The sequence below is a fragment of the Entelurus aequoreus genome, linkage group LG04 (genome assembly GCF_033978785.1).
Source record: "Entelurus aequoreus isolate RoL-2023_Sb linkage group LG04, RoL_Eaeq_v1.1, whole genome shotgun sequence".
Taxonomy (NCBI): domain Eukaryota; kingdom Metazoa; phylum Chordata; class Actinopteri; order Syngnathiformes; family Syngnathidae; genus Entelurus; species Entelurus aequoreus.
The window spans coordinates 13,781,868-13,806,069 of record NC_084734.1 but is presented as its reverse complement, the minus strand read 5'-3'; the positions used below and the strand labels follow the sequence as shown (position 1 = coordinate 13,806,069).

Here is a 24,202-nt window from a genome sequence, read left to right as displayed (position 1 = left end):
ACACAAGTTAATCATCAGAGTATATACATTGAATTATTTACATTATTTACAATAATCTTACAATAATACAATAATCTGCATCATTTTATTTATATTCAAGTCTGCAAACAGCCTTCAATAAAAGCATCCATAAACTTGTTTTTTATAACACCTACGGACTCGTTTTCATTGCCTTGCTTATGCATTATTTATTTACTTGATTGTATGTAAATGTGGAATATTATAAATAAAGGTTTTGAAAATTAAAAAAAACAAAAACAGGTTTACCGTTTGATAGTGACGTCACGAATTCTCATTGGCTGAGGGGGTGATTTAATAAAAGCTCTTTTTTTTTTTTTTTTACTTACCTGGGCGGAAGAAAAAGTAGTTCCTAACCAATCGCGTTTTTAATGATTTAGTAACTTTAGTAACCCCCTGGTAAAAAGGTACGTTATCTTAAAAAATAACTAAAGTGTCAAATATATCGATATTTTGGATGTGGGAAACGACATAAGAGCGTAAAGATGTGGTGTTGGCGGAAGCGATGTTTTTAGTATCGATCCGCACATCATTGAGTTAGTCCTGCTGCCATGTTAGCATTTTAGCCACTTTAATCCTTTCCTGACTACTCTACTAAACTAACCCTATTATTCTTTAAGACCTAATTTAGCACTTTATTTCCATATGTCAGCATACTAACTGTTAGCAACTCCCAAACGAATCGGTCTGGAAGTAGCATCTGTTGCTAGCATGCTAAGTTGTTAGCAGTTTGAAGGCTACTCTGCCGCCGTCCGACTTCAAACTCCTCACACTTGTGCTATTTTAAAAAGGTACGTTGAATCTTAAAAGTGAATGTTTCCGCCAAAAAGTCACACATTTAACTGTATTCCATTCATATGCTTGGGTGCAGTTTTCGTTTTCCACCAGACGGTGGCAGCAGACGACCAGTTCACAGGGCTCTCATCACTCCCGCGCAGCCGCAGAAGGTCGGTATGGAACAAAATGTACACTTTATAGGACATGTGTTTCATATAAAATGTATACATAATAAATCACCTGGTTTGTTATCTTGAATAGTGATTTACTTGCAACAGGATAGGATTTAAGCATGTCTGCTGTGTTTTCCTTTTTTTTCTTTTTTCTAATTTGTCGCCATTGATGGTTTCTCGCATCCTCTCTTCATCAGTCCTCCTTACTGTACCTCTAAATTTAATAGGACATGTCAGTGTTTCCCATAAACTGCCAAGATACCTGTGGCGGTGAGGGCGTGACTATGGGCGTGGTCACCATGACATCATTGAGTAATTTGCATAATTTACTACAATGATTTGATTTTCTCTAAAAAGGCTCAAAAAATGTATACTTACTAATTAATAATAACAGTTTTGTTTTAAACGTCCATCCATCCATTTTACAATATAATTACAACACTTTATGTACATATTTATATACAGATTTGAACAATAAGTTATTCACTGAAATATATTTATTAATTGTGGTTCTTACAAAAAATATATCTTATAAAATATAAAAGCTAAAATGTCTCAAAGCTCTGCCCCTTTAATTAGTGCATACTAAATAATTTAACTTTAGCCTACTACTACAACCATATTATTTACCAGCAACATAAAGTGAAACAGAAGCAGAGGTGTCCTGCCACAGTCAGTAACAAATAAACAGAAAACAGTAGTGGTGGTAGATAGACACAGAGCTTCATCAAACATCTGATTAAGGCTGCAGCTAACGATTATTTTTCTATCGATTAATCTATATATTATTTTTTTTGATTAATCGGTTAATCTATAGATTATTTTTTCGATTCATCTATAGATTATTTTTCCTTTTACCGATTATTTTTTATTTTATTTTATTTAAAATGAAGATGAAAAAATAAAAGTAGGCCAGTTTTTTCAAAAGGCATGGCTTTTATTTACAAAAAAAAAAAGTATGGCCACTCAGTCAACATTGACAACAACATGACAAAATATTCTGTAACAATGTAAACGTTTAAAACTTTTAACATTTAACAAAATTAAAAGTAGCTTATTTGCTTTTTAATGTGCAAATATAAAAGTAAACATCCAGTGCAAATCTTAATATTCTGCAATAGTATAAGCATTTCAAAAGTAAAAGTATTGCTTATTTTTCTTTAAAATGTGCAAAAATAAAGATAAACATCCAATACAAAAAAGTGCAAAACGAAATATTCTGTAACAACAGTGTAAACATTTCAACAAAAGTGAAAGTATTGCTTATTTGCTAAAATGTGCAAAAATAAAGATAAACATCCAATACAAAAAAGTGTAAAACAAAATATTCTGTAACAACAGTGTAAACATTTCAACAAAAGTGAAAGTATTGCTTATTTGCTAAAATGTGCAAAAATAAATATAAACATCCAATACAAAAAAGTGCCAATCTAAATATTCTGGAGCATTGTGAACATTAAGTATTGCTTCTAAAATGTGCAAAATAAACATCCAGTCCAAGACAGTACACAATAACCAATTCTACTCATTCCAGTGAGTGACTAACAGTTGTAATGAAGAAAGGTTAGCATGTCTACATGCTTTGCTTCTTTTCTTGTTTACAATATTCCCAGCAGCTGAAAATAGGCGCTCAGAAGGGGTCGATGTGGCTGGAACTGAGAGCTAATTAGCCTTCACCTCAAACCTGGACTGCGAGCGAGCTGAGCTGCAGTTTAAGTTTCTAGTAGGTCAACGGGCTCATAGTGATGTTACTAGTAGTTGACTGGGAGGTGTTTATTATCATTTGGGGAGAGTCCGCTGCCTGATGCTCACCTGCTAAACACCTATCTGCTCGACGCTGAAGCACTGACTACATGCGCTATGAATACGCACTGCTGATTGGCTGATAATGCTTCGTGTGTACCAATCAGATGGTTGTGTGGGTGGGACAATGCTGTGTGTGTACCAATCAGATGGTTGTGTGGGTGGGACAATGCTGCGTGTGTACCAATCAGATGGTTGTGTGGGTGGGACAATGCTGCGTGCTGAGACAGAGGCAGAGGAGCAAAGCAACTTGTTAAGACTTTAGCAGCTAAAGTTAGCTTTAGCTTAGAAACTCGTTCGGTACACCCCCGTACCGAACCGAAAGCCCCGTACCGAAACGGTTCAATACAAAACACATACCGTTACACCCCTAGCAGATACAAATGACACATTCATGTTTTTGTGTAATGATGACAACGTATGCTAACGCGGACGATTGACTAGTTGATGGTTGATGGTTCTCTTTTCAAATGTTCGTTCATAGCCGTTGTGCTGCTATGATAGGCCATTTCCGCTCGACACAGTGTGCATACAACAACATTATTAGGCTGTGTATTGAAATACTCCCACACTTTTGACCACTTTTGCCGTGCGTTTTTCCCCTCGCTCGCACAGTCTGCTTTGCGCTCCGCCATGACGGTAGTGTGACGTAAATATGCGACGCGTCGACGCACAAAAACGGCGTCGACGTATTTACGTAACCGATGACGTCGACTACGTCGACGCGTCGTTTCAGCCTTACATCTGACCCACTGAAAAAAGAGCTCCAAAAATCTTGAACTTTAGACTGCCATCAGTTTTACTCCCTACACTTAACCATGTGTTTCCTACTGCCTGCAGACTTTGCACCCTTTGTTATATACACATGTTGTGTTTCTAATATAGATACATTTAATAAAGTCAAATACAAATAAGGCAACAAGAGAAGTATCCTACACTTCTCTTTTGTAAAGTAAATCTGAACAGCCGATATGGGCATCTACATCAACTATATGATTTGCCTGAGAAGCTGGAGAGGACAAAAAAAATAAAAAAAAAATTTTTAAATTTTTTTTATAACATTTTTATTTATTTGTGGCGGACGTAATTCTTTCGTGGCGGGCCGCCACAAATAAATGAATGTGTGGGAAACCCTGCATGTGTTCCATATAGAATGTTTATATAATATGTATAAGTATAGACTGTATTTATATTATTCACATGTGAATAATGCTGTATAATAGACTGTATTTATGTTATTCACATGTGAATAATGCTGTAAAATAGACTGTATTTATGTTATTCACATGTGAATAATGCTGTATAATAGACTGTATTTATGTTATTCACATGTGAATAATGCTGTAAAATAGACTGTATTTATGTTATTCACATGTGAATAATGCTGTATAATAGACTGTATTTATGTTATTCACATGTGAATAATGCTGTATAATAGACTGTATTTATGTTATTCACATGTGAATAATGCTGTATAATAGACTGTATTTATGTTATTCACATGCGAATAATGCTGTATAATAGACTGTATTTATGTTATTCACATGTGAATAATGCTGTATAATAAACTGTATTTATGTTATTCACATGTGAATAATGCTGTAAAATAGACTGTATTTGTTATTCACATGTGAATAATGCTGTATAATAGACTGTATTTATGTTATTCACATGTGAATAATGCTGTATAATAGACTGTATTTATGTTATTCACATGTGAATAATGCGGTAAAATAGACTGTATTTATATTATTCACATGTGAGCAATGCTGTATAATAGACTGTATTTATGTTATTCACATGTCAATAATGCTGTATAATAGACTGTATTTATGTTATTCACATGTGAATAATGCCGATAAATGCGTTAAAATGTAATATCGTAAATTATCGGTATCGTTTTTTTTATTATCTGTATTGTTTTTATTTTGTATTTTTTATTTTTTTATTAAATCAACATAAAAAACACAAGATACACTTACAATTAGTGCACCAACCCAAAAAACCTCCCTCCCCCCATTTCTTTCTGTTATCAATATTCTGGTTCCTACATTATATATCAATATATATCAATACAGTCTGCAAGGGATACAGTCCGTAAGCACACATGATTGTGCGTGCTGCTGGTCCACTAATAGTACTAACCTTTAACAGTTAATTTTACTCATTTTCATTAATTACTAGTTTCTATGTAACTGTTTTTATATTGTTTTACTTTCTTTTTTATTCAAGAAAATGTTTTTAATTTAGTTATCTTATTTTATTTTATTTTTTAAAAAGTACCTTATCTTCACCATACATGGTTGTCCAAATTAGGCATAATAATGTGTTAATTCCACGACTGCATATATCGGTTGATATCGGTATCGGTTGATATCGGTATCGGTAATTAAAGAGTTGGACAATATCGGAATATCGGATATCGGCAAAAAGCCATTATCGGACATCCATAGTTATTCACATGTGAATAATGCTGTATAATAGACTACCGTATTTTTCGGACTATAAGTCGCAGTTTTTTTCATAGTTTGGCCGGGGGTGCGACTTATACTCAGGAGCGACTTATGTGTGAAATTTTTAACACATTACCGTAAAATATAAAATAATATTATTTAGCTCATTCACGTAAGAGACTAGACGTATAAGATTTCATGGGATTTAGCGATAAGGAGTGACAGATTGTTTGGTAAATGTATAGCATGTTCTATATGTTATTGTTATTTGACTGACTCTTGCCATAATATGTTATGTTAACATACCAGGCACGTTCTCAGTTGGTTATTTATGCGTCATATAACGTATACTCCAGTGTGACTTATATATGTTTTTTCCTTCTTTATTATGCATTTTCGGCAGGTGCAACTTATACTCCAGTGCGACTTATAGTCCGAAAAATACGGTATTTATATTTTTCACATGTGAATAATGCTGTATAATAGACTGTATTTATGTTATTCACATGTGAATAATGCTGTATAATAGACTGTATTTATATTATTCACATGTGAATAATGCTGTATAATAGACTGTATTTATGTTATTCACATGTGAATAATGCTGTATAATAGACTGTATTTATATTATTCACATGTGAATAATGCTGTATAATAGACTGTATTTATGTTATTCACATGTGAATAATGCTGTATAATAGACTGTATTTATGTTATTCACATGTGAATAATGCTGTATAATAGACTACCGTATTTTTCGGACTATAAGTCACAGTTTTTTTCATAGTTTGGCTGGGAGTGCGACTTATACTCAGGAGCAACTTATGTGTGAAATTATTAACACATTACCGTAAAATATCAAATAATATTATTTAGCTCATTCACGTAAGAGACTAGACGTATAAGATTTCATGGGATTTAGCGATTAGGAGTGACAGATTGTTTGGTAAACGTATAGCATGTTCTATATGTTATAGTTATTTGAGTGACTCTTGCCATAATATGTTAGGTTAACATACCAGGCACGTTCTCAGTTGGTTATTTATGCGTCATATAACGTATACTCCAGTGCGACTTATACATGTTTTTTCCTTCTTTATCATGCATTTTCGGCAGGTGCGACTTATACTCCGGTGCGACTTATACTCCGAAAAATACTGTATTTATATTATTCACATGTGAATAATGCTGTATAATAGACTGTATTTATGTTATTCACATGTGAATAATGCTGTATAATAGACTGTATTTATGTTATTCACATATGAATAATGCTGTATAATAGACTGTATTTATGTTATTCACATGTGAATGATGCTGTATAATACACTGTATTTATATTATTCACATGTGAGTAATGCTGTATAATAGACTGTATTTATGTTATTCACATGTGAATAATGCTGTATAATAGACTGTATTTATATTATTCACATGTGAATAATGCTGTATAATAGACTGTATTTATATTATTCACATGTGAATAATGCTGTATAATAGACTGTATTTATATTATTCACATGTGAGTAATGCTGTATAATAGACTGTATTTATGTTATTCACATGTTTATAATGCTGTATAATAGACTGTATTTATATTATTCACATGTGAATAATGCTGTATAATAGACTGTATTTATGTTATTCACATGCTTATAATGCTGTATAATAGACTATTTATATTATTCACATGTGAATAATGCTGTATAATAGACTGTATTTATGTTATTCACATGTGAATAATGCTGTATAATAGACTGTATTTATGTTATTCACATGTGAATAATGCTGTATAATAGACTGTATTTATGTTATTCACATGTGAATAATGCTGTATAATAGACTGTATTTATGTTATCCACATGCTTATAATGCTGTATAATAGACTATTATATTATTCACATGTGAATAATGCTGTATAATAGACTGTATTTATGTTATTCACATGTGAATAATGCTGTATAATAGACTGTATTTATATTATTCACAAGTGAATTATGCTGTGAAATAGACTGTATTTATATTATTCACATGTAAAAATACCTAAATGTTTATTGTCTATTGTGAGCGAACTGTGGTGCTGAATTTCCCCCAGGGATCATCAAAGTACTTTCTATTCTTTTCTATTCTGTAATAAATCACCTCTTTTTTAAATCTTAAATAGTGATTTACTTGTAACAGGATAGGATTTAAGCATGTCTGCTGTGTTTTTTTTCCAGGTTTTTTTTTTCTAATGTAATTTGTCGCCATTGATGGTTTCTGGCATCCTCTCTCCATCAGTCCTCCTTACTGTACCTCTAAATTTAACTCTCTTTGTCTCCTCACTCCAGCCCTCCCTTGCCGAACGGATGCTGAGAATAGACCGAGCAGGAATGCCTATATATGGACATGGAGCCTCACAGATGCACCCGGCGAATGTGGGTAAGTGTGCTTTTTGTAAAAGTGCGTGTGTCATCATCATCATTATCATCATCATCATCGTCGCACCGTGTGCGAGTGCGCACGCGCGTACGCACAAAGCCCGGCGTGCGTCACTCTGAGTCAGACGGAGTCTCATTCTGTCTCGTCATGCGTGTGCGTCAGCGCTGTTGCCGAGCGAAACGCGCTCTCAGGGGGAAGAAAAAAAAGGAGGCGATGATGCTGATGATGATGCTGATGCAAGAGAGAGTGAGGGGGCGGGGCTTGACTCTGACGACACATCAGCCGCATTAAGTGCACTTTATTATAAATGCATTTGTGGACAATCAAATACACTTATTAGCAACACAATAGAACACTGGTCCACAATGTCCATTCTGTACGCATAGAAATCTCATATGTACAAACCTTTTCATACAAATGTGCACAACCTTCTTGTAAAGAACTTGCTCGTAATGCAAAATAGCTTCCTCCAGTGTCACACACACACACACACACACACACACACGACAGTATTGACACGTATATTAAGTTAGCCGTTAATAGCTAGAACGTAGGAATCAATCCTTTACTTGACCGTAGACAACTCTACGTGAGCGCGTCCACACCGTGGGAATAGTACCATCCCCCAGCCGGGTGGCTCGGCGGATGATTGTCCCGAGTAACCCCCCCTAACCCCTCTCAAAAAAGAAGAATCGTTTGTCGGCGTGGAAGTCGACGGCGCCCGCCACGCACCGCGCGGAAGGCGCGATGTCACTTTGTTGATAAGCAGGCGCACGCAGCATGGCAAATATTGATGCTGCCCAGATTGTCCAGAACCCCGAACCAAAGTCCCACATTCAGAGTCTTAATGTACAAGTACAAGGAGATAGCGCACCAACTTGGAGTCTCCACATGCTTGGCTGCTTGCACATCACACACAGAAGGTAGACGCCAGGCAGATGGCGGACGCACATTGGAATGTTTCACGCTGCAAACTCAAATTCAAAAGTGGGTAATTTTGTGGAAATGGCAACACTAAATTGGCCCTAGTGTGTGAATGTTGTCTGTCTATCTGTGTTGGCCCTGCGATGAGGTGGCGACTTGTCCAGGGTGTACCCCGCCTTCCGCCCGAGTGCAGCTGAGATAGGTACCCCCCCGCAACCCCGAAAGGGATAAGCGGTAGAAAATGGATGGATGGATGTGCTATTGATTCAGATTCACAAAGTCAAAGAGCGTTCATGGTAGCTTTTTTTTTTTCTTTTGAGTTTTGAGTTTGCGTGGCTGCAAAAAAAAAAAAAAAAGAAGCTAAAATTCAACTATCAAAACATTTTTTTTTGTCATGTTCACAACCATTTTTTTTTTCTTTTTCACTACGAGTGAATACAAATGCATGTCTTAAGTCAAACAAGGCTTAACGAGTTCAGAGCTGGTATCTGAAGCAGGGGACACCACATGGACTCAGGACTCAGTCAGTCGGGGGCCCATGTTGTTGTTGTTGTTGTGGGAATGTTGTGTAGGAGTAAACAGCTTCATGGTTGGAGGAAAAATAGCAAGGCCATTTTTTTGGTTCCCGGGAGACATGTAGTCGTATATACATTATGTATATTTATACACTTAAATATGTTTTACTTTGCAGTAAAATTGTCTCCACAAAATATGACAATATGCCATACTCGATGAAGTAAGTCCACAGACTTATTTTAGAACGGAGGGATGCTTCCACTCCATCTGGAAGGCAAAAGAAGAAGGAGAGGCAAAAGTCAGCATTTTCAGGGTGATGTGGTTTCACAAACATGGGGAAAGTGGGCGGGTTTCTCACCTTTGTGGAAGCACTGTGGCGATGGATGACGCTGGAGTTGATACAACTCAGGTTGTTGCCCTAAACCAGGGGCGATGGAGGCACCTGCCCCAAACATGGGCTCCAGGACGGCCAGCTCCTCCAGGAGGGACTGGGAGCAGGAGACTGGTGCGGGGGAGACGGCCGGCGTGGAGGAGGCACTAGCGGCGACGGCGGGCCCCGGCGAGGCGGTGAGGAGCAGAGGAGGCACGGACGAGCAAGAGGACATCGGGGAAGACGCCGCCTCGATCTCCATGGCTTCCTCCGCTTGCTCCTCCTCCATGTTCACCTCGGTCTCCCCGCGCACGTCCGCGGAGTTAGCTTGCGCCGATTGGACGCTACAGAATTGGCCCGTCCCCTCAAACTGGGAGGCTTGGTGCCAGCACACGGGGGTCTGGGGAGAGACCGGACTGGAGGGTTCGGACTGAGGAGGAACGTCTTGGAGGAGAGTTTCTAGGACGCTCTCTTCAAACAGAGAGTCGTCGTCCTCCATGAAGATGTCCAGACCTCGCCACGCTTTGATGGGATAAAACTCCCGCAGCACTTGGACCGAGTCGGCAGAGTCTGCAGAAGACAGGAAGGGCGAGGGAGGCGAGGAGGAGGGGGACATGGGAGAGAGTTTGGACAGGAGCGGGTCCAGGTAGAAGCCCTCGGCCAAGGAGCTGATGTGCTGGGCCAGGAGGGAGATCTCTGCCCTCTCCTTCTCGCGCTCCCGCTCCAGGGAGAAGAAGGCGAGGCAGGGCTGTTTTCCAGGGGACGCCTCGGGGGTGAGGAGGCCCTCGGGGGGACACTGAAGAGGCCCTAAGGGTACGTCGACGTAGAGCGGACCCCGGACCTCAGGGAGGGTCATCACCGTGCAGTCGTCGTCTCCGGGGCTGTCCGGGGTGGGCGGCAGTTTTTCATACAGCGCTCCGCAGCAGGGCTCCACCGGGAAGAGGAGTTCCGTGGAGGGGGTGGAAAGGCTGAGCGGGAGCTTGGTAGACAGGGTGGTGGTGGGAGCGGGGCTGGAGGCGGTGGTGGGAGGCGCCGAGGAGGACGCCGAGGGGGCCAGGGAGGTGGTGGTGGTGGCTGTGGTGGCAGAGGGGGGGCGGCGTGGTGGTGCCGGTGGGGTCGAAGCTGAAGAGGGGTTCCCCGAACGGGAAGCTTGCCCTCCGATGTGAGGGGTGTAGGGGGGGGTGCACACAAACTCCTTGGTCTGCTGAGCCGAGGTGGGCACCGGGGGGAGTGGCAGCGGGAGGGCCGGCAGCGGGGGGTCCAGCTCGAAGGAGGGCGGCATGAGGATGTTCTGGGTTAAAAAGTCCAAGTCGGACACCGTCTCCACCGTGAGCGGGGTGGGGGAGGAGGGGCTGCTGCTGCGCACGGGAGGCGGCTGGAAGAAGGCATCCTCCTCCAGGGAGGAGATGCTGGAGCGCGGCTCCCCCTCCGGCCGCGCCGCCTCGGCCGCCAAGCTCCCGCGCTCGTCGGAGGACGCCACGCTGCAGCCCGCCGTGCTGAAGTCGAAGGACTGGCCGGACAGGCCGCTGCTGCCCGGGGTGAAGACCTGGTCGGGGCTGGAGAGCGTCTCGGGGGACTGGAGGCCGGCGCCCTCCTGCTGGGAGGGGCCGGCGCTGAGAACCAGGCTGAGCTGACTCTGCTCAGAGCTCAGCTGCTGACGCACGGACCAAGCCTCCGACTCGCTGGGGGGGAGAGACCAAGGACATGTTAGGACCTAGTTTGGATTATTACAAGTAAGTCACTGATTAGCTAGGAGACATCTTTTGACTCAAACTATTCACCCTCCATTCATCATCACATGCATTACATTTACAACTTCCTTGTCTCAATGGCGTCCATATTGTTACTACAGCAACAGGTGCAGGCGTACCTGATGACGTAGTTGCTGCTGCTGATGGGGATTTCTCCGGGCTGCAGCTGGAGCACCATGTAGATCCAAACCACGTCTGGTCCTGAGCTTGTACGCGCACCACCATCTCAGCCCGGCCCTCTCCTCCCTCTCGCACTGTTGAGTCACAGCCAGAGTTAGTAATCCCATTAATCATCCTCCCCCATTTTTTTATCTCTCTCTTCTTTTCCAGTATGGCATCAGTGGGCATAATGTGTGTGTGTGTTTGTGTGTTCTTGTATTTCTACCCTTCTTGAGACATGAAAAAGGAAAAGTATCTTCCATATGAGGAGGTGTGAACAAGTGATGACATAAATCATGGTCCCAATAACATTGCATCTAATAGAGAATGTCTCATTTGCAACCCTATCAAAATGAGGGTGGTCCCAAAAAGGAGGGTGTGTCGCTTTTAAAAGTGCTCCCCCTCTGGCCAACATATAAAATAACGAGTGTGTGTAAAAATTTGAAGTGCTCCCCCTTTGGCAAAATTGATTAAAAAAAAAAAGTATATAGGGACGTACTGTAATAACTTGAACTTAATAATGAAGACTATAACCAATTACAAACAATAAAAATAAAATACAATTAACTAAAAGCAGTCTTTTTCTCACAGTGTGTTGACTTTTTTCTTATAAAATTGGGAACAATTTCTCATATTCTTTCTGTTTCTGTAATATTGCAATATTATTTTTTATATTGGCATAGTATGTATATATTATTAATGTTGTAAACACACATCTTTATATATCTAGAAAGGGTGGTCCTGAAGAGGTAGGCATTGTTCGGAGGTCTCAAGAAAGTAACAAATACAAGAATGGGTGTGTGTGTGTGTGTGTGTGTGTGTGTGTTGTGTGTGTGTGTGTGTGTGTGTGTGTGTGTGTGTGTGTGTGTGTGTGTGTGTGTGTGTGTGTGTGTGTGTGTGTGTGTGTGTGTGTGTGTGTGTGAGCGCACTTACGCAGGCTACGGTGTTGAGTAGAAGCATGTGACAGATCCTGGGGGTGTAGGAGGCTGTACCAGGAGCAGGAACGTAAAGCTGCCACATCAAAGCCCAGATAAGCGCTCACACTGCAGGGGAGAGAGTGGGCGGCCGTGTGTGAGTCAGTGGACTGCTTTACTCATCACACACACACGCACACACACACACACACACACAATCTCACAGATAATGCCCATTGTTGATGATGGTGCCAGCGTACCTTTCCTGGGCGGCTTGTAGCCTCATGTCGCGGCCATGTTGGGAGTGAAAAGAGGCCAGGAATAGATTGGTGTCACCCAGAGGAGCACTGGACTCCCCGGACTGGTGGGTTGGTGCTCCAAAGGGAGCAGAAGCACACCCAGACTGGATTGGAGGACCAGTAGGACCCGGTGGTCGTGGTCGGGAGATGGAGGGAGCAGAGAGGCAGCGAGCTCGGATCAGAACCAGCTTGTTCCCAGCGCTCTGCCTGCGCACCGACTTGGAGGTGTTGAAGTGACAGCGGAAGAGGCGATCTGTGAAGGGGGGGGGGGGGGGGGGGGGAATAAACACATGGTCAGGACTCACGAGGTCTAAAAGAAGCATCGACATTGTTCCGTCTCCTCACCCATCTCGGGGGAGGTGGATCTCGACATGTTGCTCCTCATGGTCAGCTGGTCCGAGGCGTCGATGATGTCGTACACGCTGTCCCCCTGCGCCACCAGGTCCACCTGCCGCCACACACCAGATGAAGCCAAACGTGCTCATCTTTAACGGGGAGCGCGGGTGGGGGGAGAGGGGGACTCACCATGGAGTGACCCAGGTGCTCGGAGACGCTGTCGGACAGGTAGAGCAGCTTCCCTTCCCCCGTCAGCAGCATCAGAAGCCCGGCAGCGCCTGCATCAAGTCGGAGAGCTCGCGGAAGGAGAGGAAGCCCGCGCTCGGCTCGCCGGACGCGCCGTCCGCCTCTAGATGTTGTCAAAGCACAGGCGATAAATGGTTAAGGCAGGGGTGTCAAACATACGTTGCTAAGTATAAAAATGAAACTGACATTTTTAATTGAAAGAAACTGCTGTTCTAAATGTGTCCACTGGATGTCGCAATAGCAATTCATTGTATCTTTGTAGATGACGCTACATATTTACAAATTAAACCACGTGATGTTAGTACATCAGTCGAGGAAAATGATCAAACTACAGAAATAACATCCTGTAATTGGATTTTGGCATATTTTTTTTATCTTGATAGATTGAAAATTAATCTCAGGATTTCTAAGAACATTACTGTCGTATTGAGTAGAAAACACATTTTTGTGCTGGCAAACCTTAAAAAGGAAATGTTTTTACTAGTAAAACTCACGCAGATACATTATGTAAGGCAGGGGTCCCCAAACTACGGCCCGCGGGCCGGATCCAGCCCCCCAGCATCCAAAATCCAGTCCACAGGAAGTCCAAAGTTAAAAAAATGTTTTTATTTTTATTTTTTTTTAATCTTTCCTTTCTAATCCATTTTCTGTCGCTTGTTACTCTTGGTGTCTCCTAGCCGCTCACCCCGGCCAAATTTTTTTAACCCAATGTGGCCCCCGAGTCAAAAAGTTTGGGAACCCCTGATGTAAGGCATTATTAGACATATGTGAATTATATTTATCTAGCGCTTTTCTCTAGTGACTCAAAGCGCTTTACATAGTGAAACCCATTATCTAAGTTACATTTAAACCAGTGTGGGTGGCACTGGAAGGAGGTGGGTGAAGTGTCTTGCCCAAGGACACAACGGCTGTGACTAGGATGGCGGAAGCGGGGATCGAACCTGGAACCCTCAAGTTACTGGCACGGCCACTCTACCAACCGAGCTATACCGACCCATATTGCATGTTTTGTTTAGGATTTATGTTTAAATAACTTGTCATATTGAGTATGACAGTTATACTCCCAACATAATCACATAATTTATTCAGAAAATATGAATAACGACAAATAAAGCATACATACTATTAACCGCAACAGGTCATTGTAAACAAAAACAATAACATTATGATTTTTACAATTTCAGAATGTGCCACTTGGGAGTAGATTATTCTCCATGTGGTCCCGATCTAAAATGAGTTTGACGCCCCTGGATTAAGGTGCGATAGGACATCAGCACCACGGACAGCGACTAAGCAGGTTTCAGCACCGCGGACAGCATTTTTCCCGCACACTTGTTGACGCTCTCTTACCGGTTGAAGTGAGGAAGACGGACTTCCTGGTGTACATGCAGGCCAGAGACATGATGTGCAGGTACGACAGCCGGGCTTTGTCCGTGTCCGAGATGGGCAACAAGTCCTTCAGGTTCCGGATCTCGGCGTTGATCTGGTCCCGTCGAGCCTTGGACGCTCCCTTGGTGGAGCGATACATGCTGGCTTGACGCTGCAGTGCAGGCTGGGAGCTCCCAAGAAAAGAAGACGCTGGAAGCCCCTCCTAACAGGTGTCTACTGCAGGGATGTTATTGCACTTTCATTGCGCCTCCTTTTCGAGAGAAATGTGTTTGGTGGAGCTTGTGAGCGTCTGCCCTCCTCTCCTCTCCGGGTGGAGAGCGGCTGAACGGGCGGCTGTGCTCGCCACGTCTCTCGGCACCGAAGTCCGGATCCAGCGAGTGTGTTTGAGGGGAGACTCTGCTCGCAGGTCTCTTATATAGCCTGGGACCGGGGGGGCCCCCTCGACGCGGCAACGCCGACGTAAGAAGAAGGAGGGCGGAGGATGAGAGAGATGTCTCACATCAGTGGATGCTGGAGCTCCCGCCTCCATCCCTCCCTCCCTCTCCTCTCGGTGACTCTGCCCCCGACGTCAGCTCCCCCCTCTCCCCGCTGATGACGTAGGGATGGAGTCGGGAGCTCCGGCGACGCAAAAAGCCCGATTTGGACAAAACCGAGTAAGGGGCGGAGCCAGCGGAGCGACGTAGATGGAGTCACCGAGCCCGGCGAGGGAGGGGGGGGTGAGAGTGTTGTTGCGTCGAAGAACGCCTGACAATATTTCATGATTATTTATCTCGCCGCTTGTTAGTGAACTGGGCTTGTTTTGTCTTTCTTTCCAGGAGGCACTTGAACGTCTCATTTTGGAGCAGCAAGAGAACATTGAGCATCTTCTGGTGAATGGAGGTCAGCAGTAAAAACAGACACAATGACAATGAATGGATTATCACCATCCACGCTCATCCATCGAGCTGCAAATCTCCATCCTGATGTCAAGTCAAGTGATGAATGAATGAACGAATGAATGAATGAATAGGGCGCGCGAAGCATCCTGCAGCAGACACGTGAGAGAAGCTGCTCTTTCTAAAAATAGCTCTGCTACCTATCCATCTACTGTATCTGTCTTAACGGCGCCCCCTGCAGCCACCATCTTGCTATCCACATCACCAAAAAGGATGCAAATGCAAAACACACGTGATTTTGTCCACAACTGCGTTATTGTTATTAAGTCTGATTTCTTTCACACATTTGGAGGGAGATTGTGGAGGCTGTAATGTTGTTGTTTGATTTCTAGGTATTCTTTCATTGCCCTTTTCGAAAATAGTTACCTGGATCCATGGAGAACGGGAGGCTTCTATAGAGGTTGAGTTGATCCAGCTAAAAAAATGGTTTGATATTAATAAGTTATCATTAAATGATAAGAAAACTAACTTTATGGTGTTTAGTGTTGCAAGGACAAATTGTGAAGCAAAATTAAATCTAGTGGAAATTGATAGAGTATATGAAACTAAATTCTTGGGAATAATAATTGATCATGAATTATGTTGGAAACCGCATATTGAATATATAACGGGAAAAATACCCGAATCCATTGCTATTCTTTATAAAGTAAGACACGTGCTGAATAAGAAATGTCTGCATATGTTATATTATTCTTTTATTTTTCCATATTTAACATATTGTGTTGAAGTTTGGGGAAATGTTTATAGAACAAACATAGACCCAATATTTAAACTTCCAAAAAGGGTCATTAGAATAATACACAAAGCGTGCTACTATGAACATACCAATCCATCATTTATAAGTTCTAATGTGTTAAAATGTTCAGATATTGTGTTTTTAAAAACAATGGAAATTATGTTTCAAGTAAAGAACAACAGCCTTCCAGCTTGTATTTTTAAGTTATTTCAATTAAGAGAAGAAAACTATAATTTACGGGGGATATTAATTTTTAAAATTTTATGACCGAAATAAACTTATTTCATTCATTCATTTAAACTACTTCTTCTTCTTCTTCTCTAGATTTTGGCGCGCTCTACCTTCCACATTATACACCCGACTCAAAGCGTTCCAACTTCAAAATGTTCAGCCTATTCTAGAATTCTAAAAATTGCCAGATTTCCCAGAATTCCTGGTTTTCCGGTACATTTTTCCCATTCAAAATGAATTGGCCGTTTTTCAAACTTCCACCATTTCCACATTTTTCAGCCGATTCACACAATTCTACTTTCAACATATTCCACCATTCTGGAAATTCAAACTACCCTTTTTCCAAGCTCGAAGAAATTCCAGGATTTTCCAGAATTCCTGGTTTTCCAAAGCCCTATTTCCACCCTTTTATCCGGCGACTACTCCTCCCACATTTTTCAACCCACTTCAACCATTCCACTGTCAAAACATTCCTCTTAATCAGGACAAAAAACAAAGTTGTTTTTTGAACTGGAAAAATTTCCGGTTTTCCCGAAATTCCAGGAATTCCGTAATCCCATTTCTCAATTGAACATGTTACTACTTCAACATTGCTCCACCGATTTGAAGAATTCCAACACCAACCATTTCAACTCATTCAGACCATTCAAGTTTTTTACCGTTTTCAAATAAATTCCAGATTTTCCCGAAATTCCCTAGTACCATTTACTACTTCAACATTTCTTGGCCGATTTAAACAATTCCAACACCAACCAATTCAGCTCATTCAGGACATTCATGCTCCTAATCATTTTCCAAAAAATCCTGCTTTTCCCCAAATTCCCAAATTTTCAGGAAGTTCCCATTGAAATGAATGGGACATTTTTCCAAGTTGCACAATTCCCACATTTTTCAACCTATTCAAACCATTCCAACATCAACACGTGCCACTCATCCTGGACATTCAAACTAACACTTTCCCAAGTTCCAAACCAAATTTCAGTTTTCCTAGAAATTTTAACTCTTCAACATTCAAACTATTCTTACATTCATACTACATTCTGTCAGTATTTCAGTTCAACTTCAGCATTGGAGCATTCACACGCAATTCCTTCAGGAATTGCCTTATCTAATTGTGTGAATGCTCCAAAGCATTTTCTACACCAAAATTCATCTATTTATTATTCAAATTATTATTCTTCTCCAGATTTTGGCGCGCTCTACCTTCCACATTTTTCATCCGATTCAAACTGTTCCAACTTCAAAATGTTCAGCCTATTCTAGAATCGTGAGAAATTCCCAGACTTCCCAGAATTCCTGGTTTTCTGGACATTTTTCCCATTCAAAATGAATTGGCCATTTTTCAGACTTCCACAGTTTCCACATTTTTCAACCGATTCACACCATTCCACCATTCTGGAAATTCAAACTACCCTTTTTCCAAGCTCAAAAAAATTCCAGGATTTTCCAGAATTCCTGGTTTTCCAAAGCCCTATTGCCACCCTTTTATCCGGCGACTACTCCTTCCACATTTTTCAACCCACTTCAACCGTTCCACTGTCAAAATATTCCTCTTATTCAGGACGAAAAACAAAGTGTTTTTTTGAACTGGGAAAATTCCCAGTTCAACATTTCTCCACCGATTTGAAAAATTCCAACACCAACCATTTCAACTCATTCAGACCATTCAAGTTTTTTACCATTTTCAAAAAAATTCCAGATTTTCCCGAAATTCCCTAATACCATTTACTACTTCAAAATTACTTGCCAGATTTAAACAATTCCAACACCAACCAATTCAGCTCATTCAGGACATTCATGCTTCTAGTAATTTTCCAAAAAAATCCTGCTTTTCCCAAAATTCCCAAATTTTCAGGAAGTTCCTATTGAAATGAATGGGACATTTTTCCAAGTTGCACAATTCCCACATTTTTCAACCTATTCAAACAATTCCAACATCAACACATTCCACTCATCCTGGACATTCAAATTACCATTATTCCACGTTCAACACATTTCCCGGAATACCTGTTTTTTTTCTAACCCTATTTCCAACCTTTTTTGTTTAACTACTCTTTTTCCTTTTTTCATCCCATTTCAAGTGTTCCACCATCAATACATTTTTCTTACTCAGGAAAAAAAAAACAAGTTAGTTTAGGAACTAGAAACATTCCCAGTTTTCCCGAAATTCCAGGAATTCCATAATACCATTTCGCAATTAAAAATTGTTAACTACTTCAACATTTCTTGACTGATTTAAACTATTCCAACACCAACACATTCAGCTCATTCAGGACATTTATGCTATTAATCATGTTAAAAAAAATCCCGCTTTTACCAAAATTGCCAAATTTCCAGGAAGTTCCCGTTGAAATAAATGGAACATTTTTCCAAGTTGCACAATTCCCACATTTTTCAACCTATTCAAACCATTCCAACATCAACACATTCCACTCATCCTGGACATTCAAACTAACACTTTCCCAAGTTCCAAACCAAATTCCAGTATTCCTGGAAATTTAAACTCTTCAACATTCAAACTTCTTACATTCACACTACATTCTGTCAGCATTTCAGTTCAACTTCAGCATTGGAGCGTTCACACGCAATTCCTTCAGGAATTGCCTCATCTATTTGTTAAACATGTTGGAAACAAAACAACAATAATGTTACATAAGAAAATTGTGACACATTGTATACCATGAGTTTCCAAAGAGGGACACAACTGCCTTCCGTTTCCCCCTGCGTGCTGCGTCACACACTCCTTCATTAATGAATCAATGAACGCACTTCAGTACGTCACAAAGGCTGTGTGCTCATTCAGTTTCTGATTTGACAATTTGAGGACCAAAGGTGACGTGAGTCATGCGCTCCCTTTCGCAGGGGGGCAGAGAATAGCATCTCTTGTGGTTGGAGGGCGCCGCCGTGGAGTCTTCGGCTCGTGCCTAATAAAGTGGCCATTGATGGTCATCGTGTGGATGGCTCAATCAGAGGTGATTTATGCAGACAAACACTCCATGCTAGTGTAGCGCTTCTCATGCTAATGGAGGGGCTCAAGAGACATGGCCACCTCGTCTCCATGGCAGCAAATTGACTGGCATGAATGAGTGAATGGAAAAATAGGACCCAAACTGTTACCTCATTCCTCTCATGTTCTCATTCTTGTTAACTGAATTCTTAACATGTTCACTACTTCATGCAGTTATTCCATTCATTGCCCCGACCCTCATTCCTCTCATGTTCTCACTCTTATTAACTACATTTTTAACATGTTCACTACTTCATGCAGTTATTCCATTCATTGCCCCGACCCTCATTCCTCTCATGTTCTCACTCTTATTAACTACATTTTTAACATGTTCACTACTTCATGCAGTTATTCCATTCATTGCCCCGACCCTCATTCCTCTCATGTTCTCACTCTTATTAACTACATTTTTAACATGTTCACTATTTCATGCAGTCATTCCATTCATTGCCCCGACCCTCATTCCTCTCATGTTCTCACTCTTATTAACTACATTTTTAACATGCTCACTACTTCATGCAGTTATTCCATTCATTGCCCCGACCCTCATTCCTCTCATGTTCTCACTCTTATTAACTACATTTTTAACATGTTCACTACTTCATGCAGTCATTCCATTCATTGCCCCGACCCTCATTCCTCTCATGTTCTCACTCTTATTAACTACATTTTTAACATGTTCACTACTTCATGCAGTCATTCCATTCATTGCCCCGACCCTCATTCCTCTCATGTTCTCACTCTTATTAACTACATTTTTAACATGTTCACTACTTCATGCAGTCATTCCATTCATTGCCCCGACCCTCATTCCTCTCATGTTCTCACTCTTATTAACTACATTTTTAACATGTTCACTACTTCATGCAGTCATTCCATTCATTGCCCCGACCCTCATTCCTCTCATGTTCTCATTCTTGTTAACTAAATTTTTAACATGTTCACTACTTCATGCAGTCATTTCATTCATTGCCCTGACCCTCATTCCTCTCATGTTCTCATTCTTGTTAACTTAATTTTTAACATGTTCATTATTTAATGCAGTCATTTCATTCATTACCCTGACCCTCATTCCTCTCATGTTCTCATTCTTGTTAACTTAATTTTTTATCATGTTCATTATTTAATGCAGTCATTTCATTCATTGCCCTGACCCTCATTTCTCTCATGTTCTCACTCTTTTTAACTGCATTTTTAACATGTTCACTATTTCATGCAGTCATTCCATTCATTGCCCCGACCCTCATTCCTCTCATGTTCTCATTCTTGTTAACTAAATTTTTAACATGTTCACTACTTCATGCAGTCATTTCATTCATTGCCCTGACCCTCATTCCTCTCATGTTCTCATTCTTGTTAACTTAATTTTTTATCATGTTCATTATTTAATGCAGTCATTCCATTCATTGCCCCGACCCTCATTCCTCTCATGTTCTCACTCATGTTAATTGCATTTTTAACATGTTCACCATTTCATGCAGTCATTCCATTCATTGCCCCGACCCTCATTCCTCTCATGTTCTCATTCTTGTTAACCGCATTTTTAACATGTTCACTATTTCATGCAGTCATTTCATTCATTGCCCCGACCCTCATTCCTCTCTTGTTCTCATTCTTGTTAACTTAATTTTTAACACGTTCACTATTTCATGCAGTCATTCCATTCATTGCCCCGACCCTCATTCCTCTCTTGTTCTCATTCTTGTTAACATAATTTTTAACATGTTCACTATTTCATGCAGTCATTTCATTCATTGCCCTGACCCTCATTCCTCTCTTGTTCTCATTCTTGTAAACTGAATTTTTAACATGTTCACTATTTCATGCAGTCATTTCATCCATTGTCCTGACCCTCATTCCTCTCATGTTCTCATTCTTGTTAACTGAATTTTTAACATGTTCACTATTTCATGCAGTCATTTCATCCATTGTCCTGACCCTCATTCCCCTAATGTTCTCATTCTTGTTAACATAATTTTTAACATGTTCACTATTTCATGCAGTCATTTCATTCATTACCCTGACCCTCATTCCTCTCATGTTCTCATTCTTGTTAACCACATTTTTAACATGTTCACTATTTCATGCAATCATTCCATTCATTGCCCTGACCCTCATTCCCCTAATGTTCTCATTCTTGTTAACATAATTTTTAACATGTTCACTATTTCATGCAGTCATTTCATTCATTACCCTGACCCTCATTCCTCTCATGTTCTCATTCTTGTTAAGTTAATTTTTTATCATGTTCATTATTTAATGCAGTCATTTCATTCATTACCCCGACCCTCATTCCTCTCATGTTCTCACTCTTTTTAACTGCATTTTTAACATATTCACTATTTCATGCAGTTATTCCATTCATTGCCCTGACCCTCATTCCCCTAATGTTCTCATTCTTGTTAACATAATTTTTAACATGTTCACTATTTCATGCAGTCATTCCATTCATTACCCTGACCCTCATTCCTCTCATGTTCTCATTCTTGTTAACTTAATTTTTTATCATGTTCATTATTTAATGCAGTCATTTCATTCATTACCCTGACCCTCATTCCTCTCGTTCTCATTCTTGTTAACTTAATTTTTAACATGTTCACTACTTCATGCAGTCAATAATTCATTACACTGACCCTCATTCCTCTCATGTTCTCATTCTTGTTAACCACATTTTTAACATGTTCACTATTTCATGCAATCATTCCATTCATTGCCCTGACCCTCATTCCCCTTAATGTTCTCATTCTTGTTAACCACATTTTTAACATGTTCACTATTTCATGCAATCATTCCATTCATTGCCCTGACCCTCATTCCCCTAATGTTCTCATTCTTGTTAACATAATTTTTAACATGTTCACTATTTCATGTAGTCATTTCATTCATTACCCCGACCCTCATTCCTCTCATGTTCTCATTCTTGTTAACTTAATTTTTTATCATGTTCATTATTTAATGCAGTCATTTCATTCATTACCCCGACCCTCATTCCTCTCATGTTCTCACTCTTTTTAACTGCATTTTTAACATGTTCACTATTTCATGCAGTCATTCCATTCATTGCCCCGACCCTCATTCTTCTCATGTTCACACTCTTGTTAACTGCATTTTTAACATGTTCACTATTTCATGCAGTCATTACATTCATTGCCCCGACCCTCATTCCTCTTGTTCTCATTCTTGTTAACTGAATTTTTAACATGTTCACTACTTCATGCAGTCATTTCATTCATTGCCCCGACCCTCATTCCTCTCATGTTCTCATTCTTGTTAACTGCATTTTTAACATGTTCACTATTTCATGCAGTCATTTCATTCATTGCCCCGACCCTCATTCCTCTCATGTTCTCATTCTTGTTAACTGCATTTTTAACATGTTCACTATTTCATGCAGTCATTTCATTCATTGCCCCGACCCTCATTCCTCTCATGTTCTCACTCATGTTAACTGCATTTTTAACATGTTCACTATTTCATGCAGTCATTCCATTCATTGCCCCGACCCTCATTCCTCTCATGTTCTCATTCTTGTTAACTGCATTTTTAACATGTTCACTATTTCATGCAGTCATTCCCTTCATTGCCCTGACCCTCATTGTTGTGGTGCCAGATGACATCAGCCTCACCTCTCCACAGTGGAGCGCACAGGTGAGCACAATCAGACTAATTGGCAGCTCATGCCAGCACTCCATGAAAGTTTGACTGCTCAGGACTTTGTTGCACAGCAGCTGATGGCAGCAGGACAGCGACAGTGACATCACGTGCTAAATCATTGGACTAAAAGGCGTGCGGAAAAGGAAAAGATCAAAGAGGCTGCAGGTAAGCTCACCTCTTTTTACTGGGCCCAAACTAACTGTTTGGATTCAATTGGAGGCTGTAGCACACAGAAGTCTATGTCTGTGCTGATGGAGCCATAGACATCTTATAAGTAGACGCAGCATTGGCTGCTGTGACGTGAGAAATTGGGCCGCCATCTTGAAGTGGTGATGAGGAGCCGGCGAGCAGCCTAAACTGACAGTTGACAGGTAGAAAACAAAGATGCTAAACTGACAGTTGACAGGTAGAAAACAAAGATGCTAAACTGACAGTTGACAAGTAGAAAACAAAGATGCTAAACTGACAGTTGACAGGTAGAAAACAAAGATGCTAAACTGACAGTTGACAAGTAGAAAACAAAGATGCTAAACTGACAGTTGACAAGTAGAAAACAAAGATGCTAAACTGACAGTTGACAGGTAGAAAACAAAGATGCTAAGCTGACAGTTGACAGGTAGAAAACAAAGATGCTAAACTGACAGTTGACAGGTAGAAAACAAAGATGCTAAACTGACAGTTGACAGGTAGAAAACAAAGATGCTTAACTGACAGTTGACAAGTAGAAAACAAAGATGCTAAACTGACAGTTGACAGGTAGAAAACAAAGATGCTAAACTGACAGTTGACAGGTAGAAAACAATGATGCTAAACTGACAGTTGACTGGTAGAAAACAATGATGCTAAACTGACAGTTGACTGGTAGAAAACAATGATGCTAAACTGACAGTTGACAGGTAGAAAACAAAGATGCTAAACTGACAGTTGACAGGTAGAAAACAAAGATGCTAAACTGACAGTTGACAGGTAGAAAACAAAGATGCTAAACTGACAGTTGACAGGTAGAAAACAAAGATGCTAAACTGACAGTTGACAGGTAGAAAACAAAGATGCTAAGCTGACAGTTGACAGGTAGAAAACAAAGATGCTA

General features: G+C 40.6%; 1 protein-coding gene and 1 long non-coding RNA gene across 3 annotated transcripts; one reads left to right on the top strand and one right to left on the bottom strand.

Moving 5' to 3' along the window:
• Window positions 1-432: 432 nt before the first annotated feature.
• On the top strand, window positions 433-23,044 carry LOC133648318 (uncharacterized). 2 transcript variants are annotated; one of them, XR_009825840.1, is made up of 7 exons: window positions 433-809; window positions 890-965; window positions 7,555-7,645; window positions 14,345-14,758; window positions 15,365-15,910; window positions 19,314-19,423; window positions 23,027-23,044. It is a non-coding gene; the product is annotated as an uncharacterized LOC133648318 (long non-coding RNA). The 2 variants fall into 2 exon arrangements; XR_009825839.1 differs by lacking the exons at window positions 14,345-14,758; window positions 15,365-15,910; window positions 19,314-19,423; window positions 23,027-23,044 and adding an exon at window positions 11,308-12,071.
• npas4a (neuronal PAS domain protein 4a) lies at window positions 9,361-14,919 on the bottom strand. Its single transcript, XM_062044283.1, is given in 13 exon segments — window positions 9,361-10,548; window positions 10,550-10,608; window positions 10,611-11,137; window positions 11,326-11,395; window positions 11,398-11,460; window positions 12,299-12,408; window positions 12,540-12,644; window positions 12,646-12,721; window positions 12,724-12,831; window positions 12,924-13,026; window positions 13,104-13,177; window positions 13,180-13,263; window positions 14,511-14,919. Coding segments are annotated over 13 exon segments (2,712 nt in total). The 5' UTR covers window positions 14,689-14,919; the 3' UTR covers window positions 9,361-9,393.
• Window positions 23,045-24,202: the final 1,158 nt, after the last annotated feature.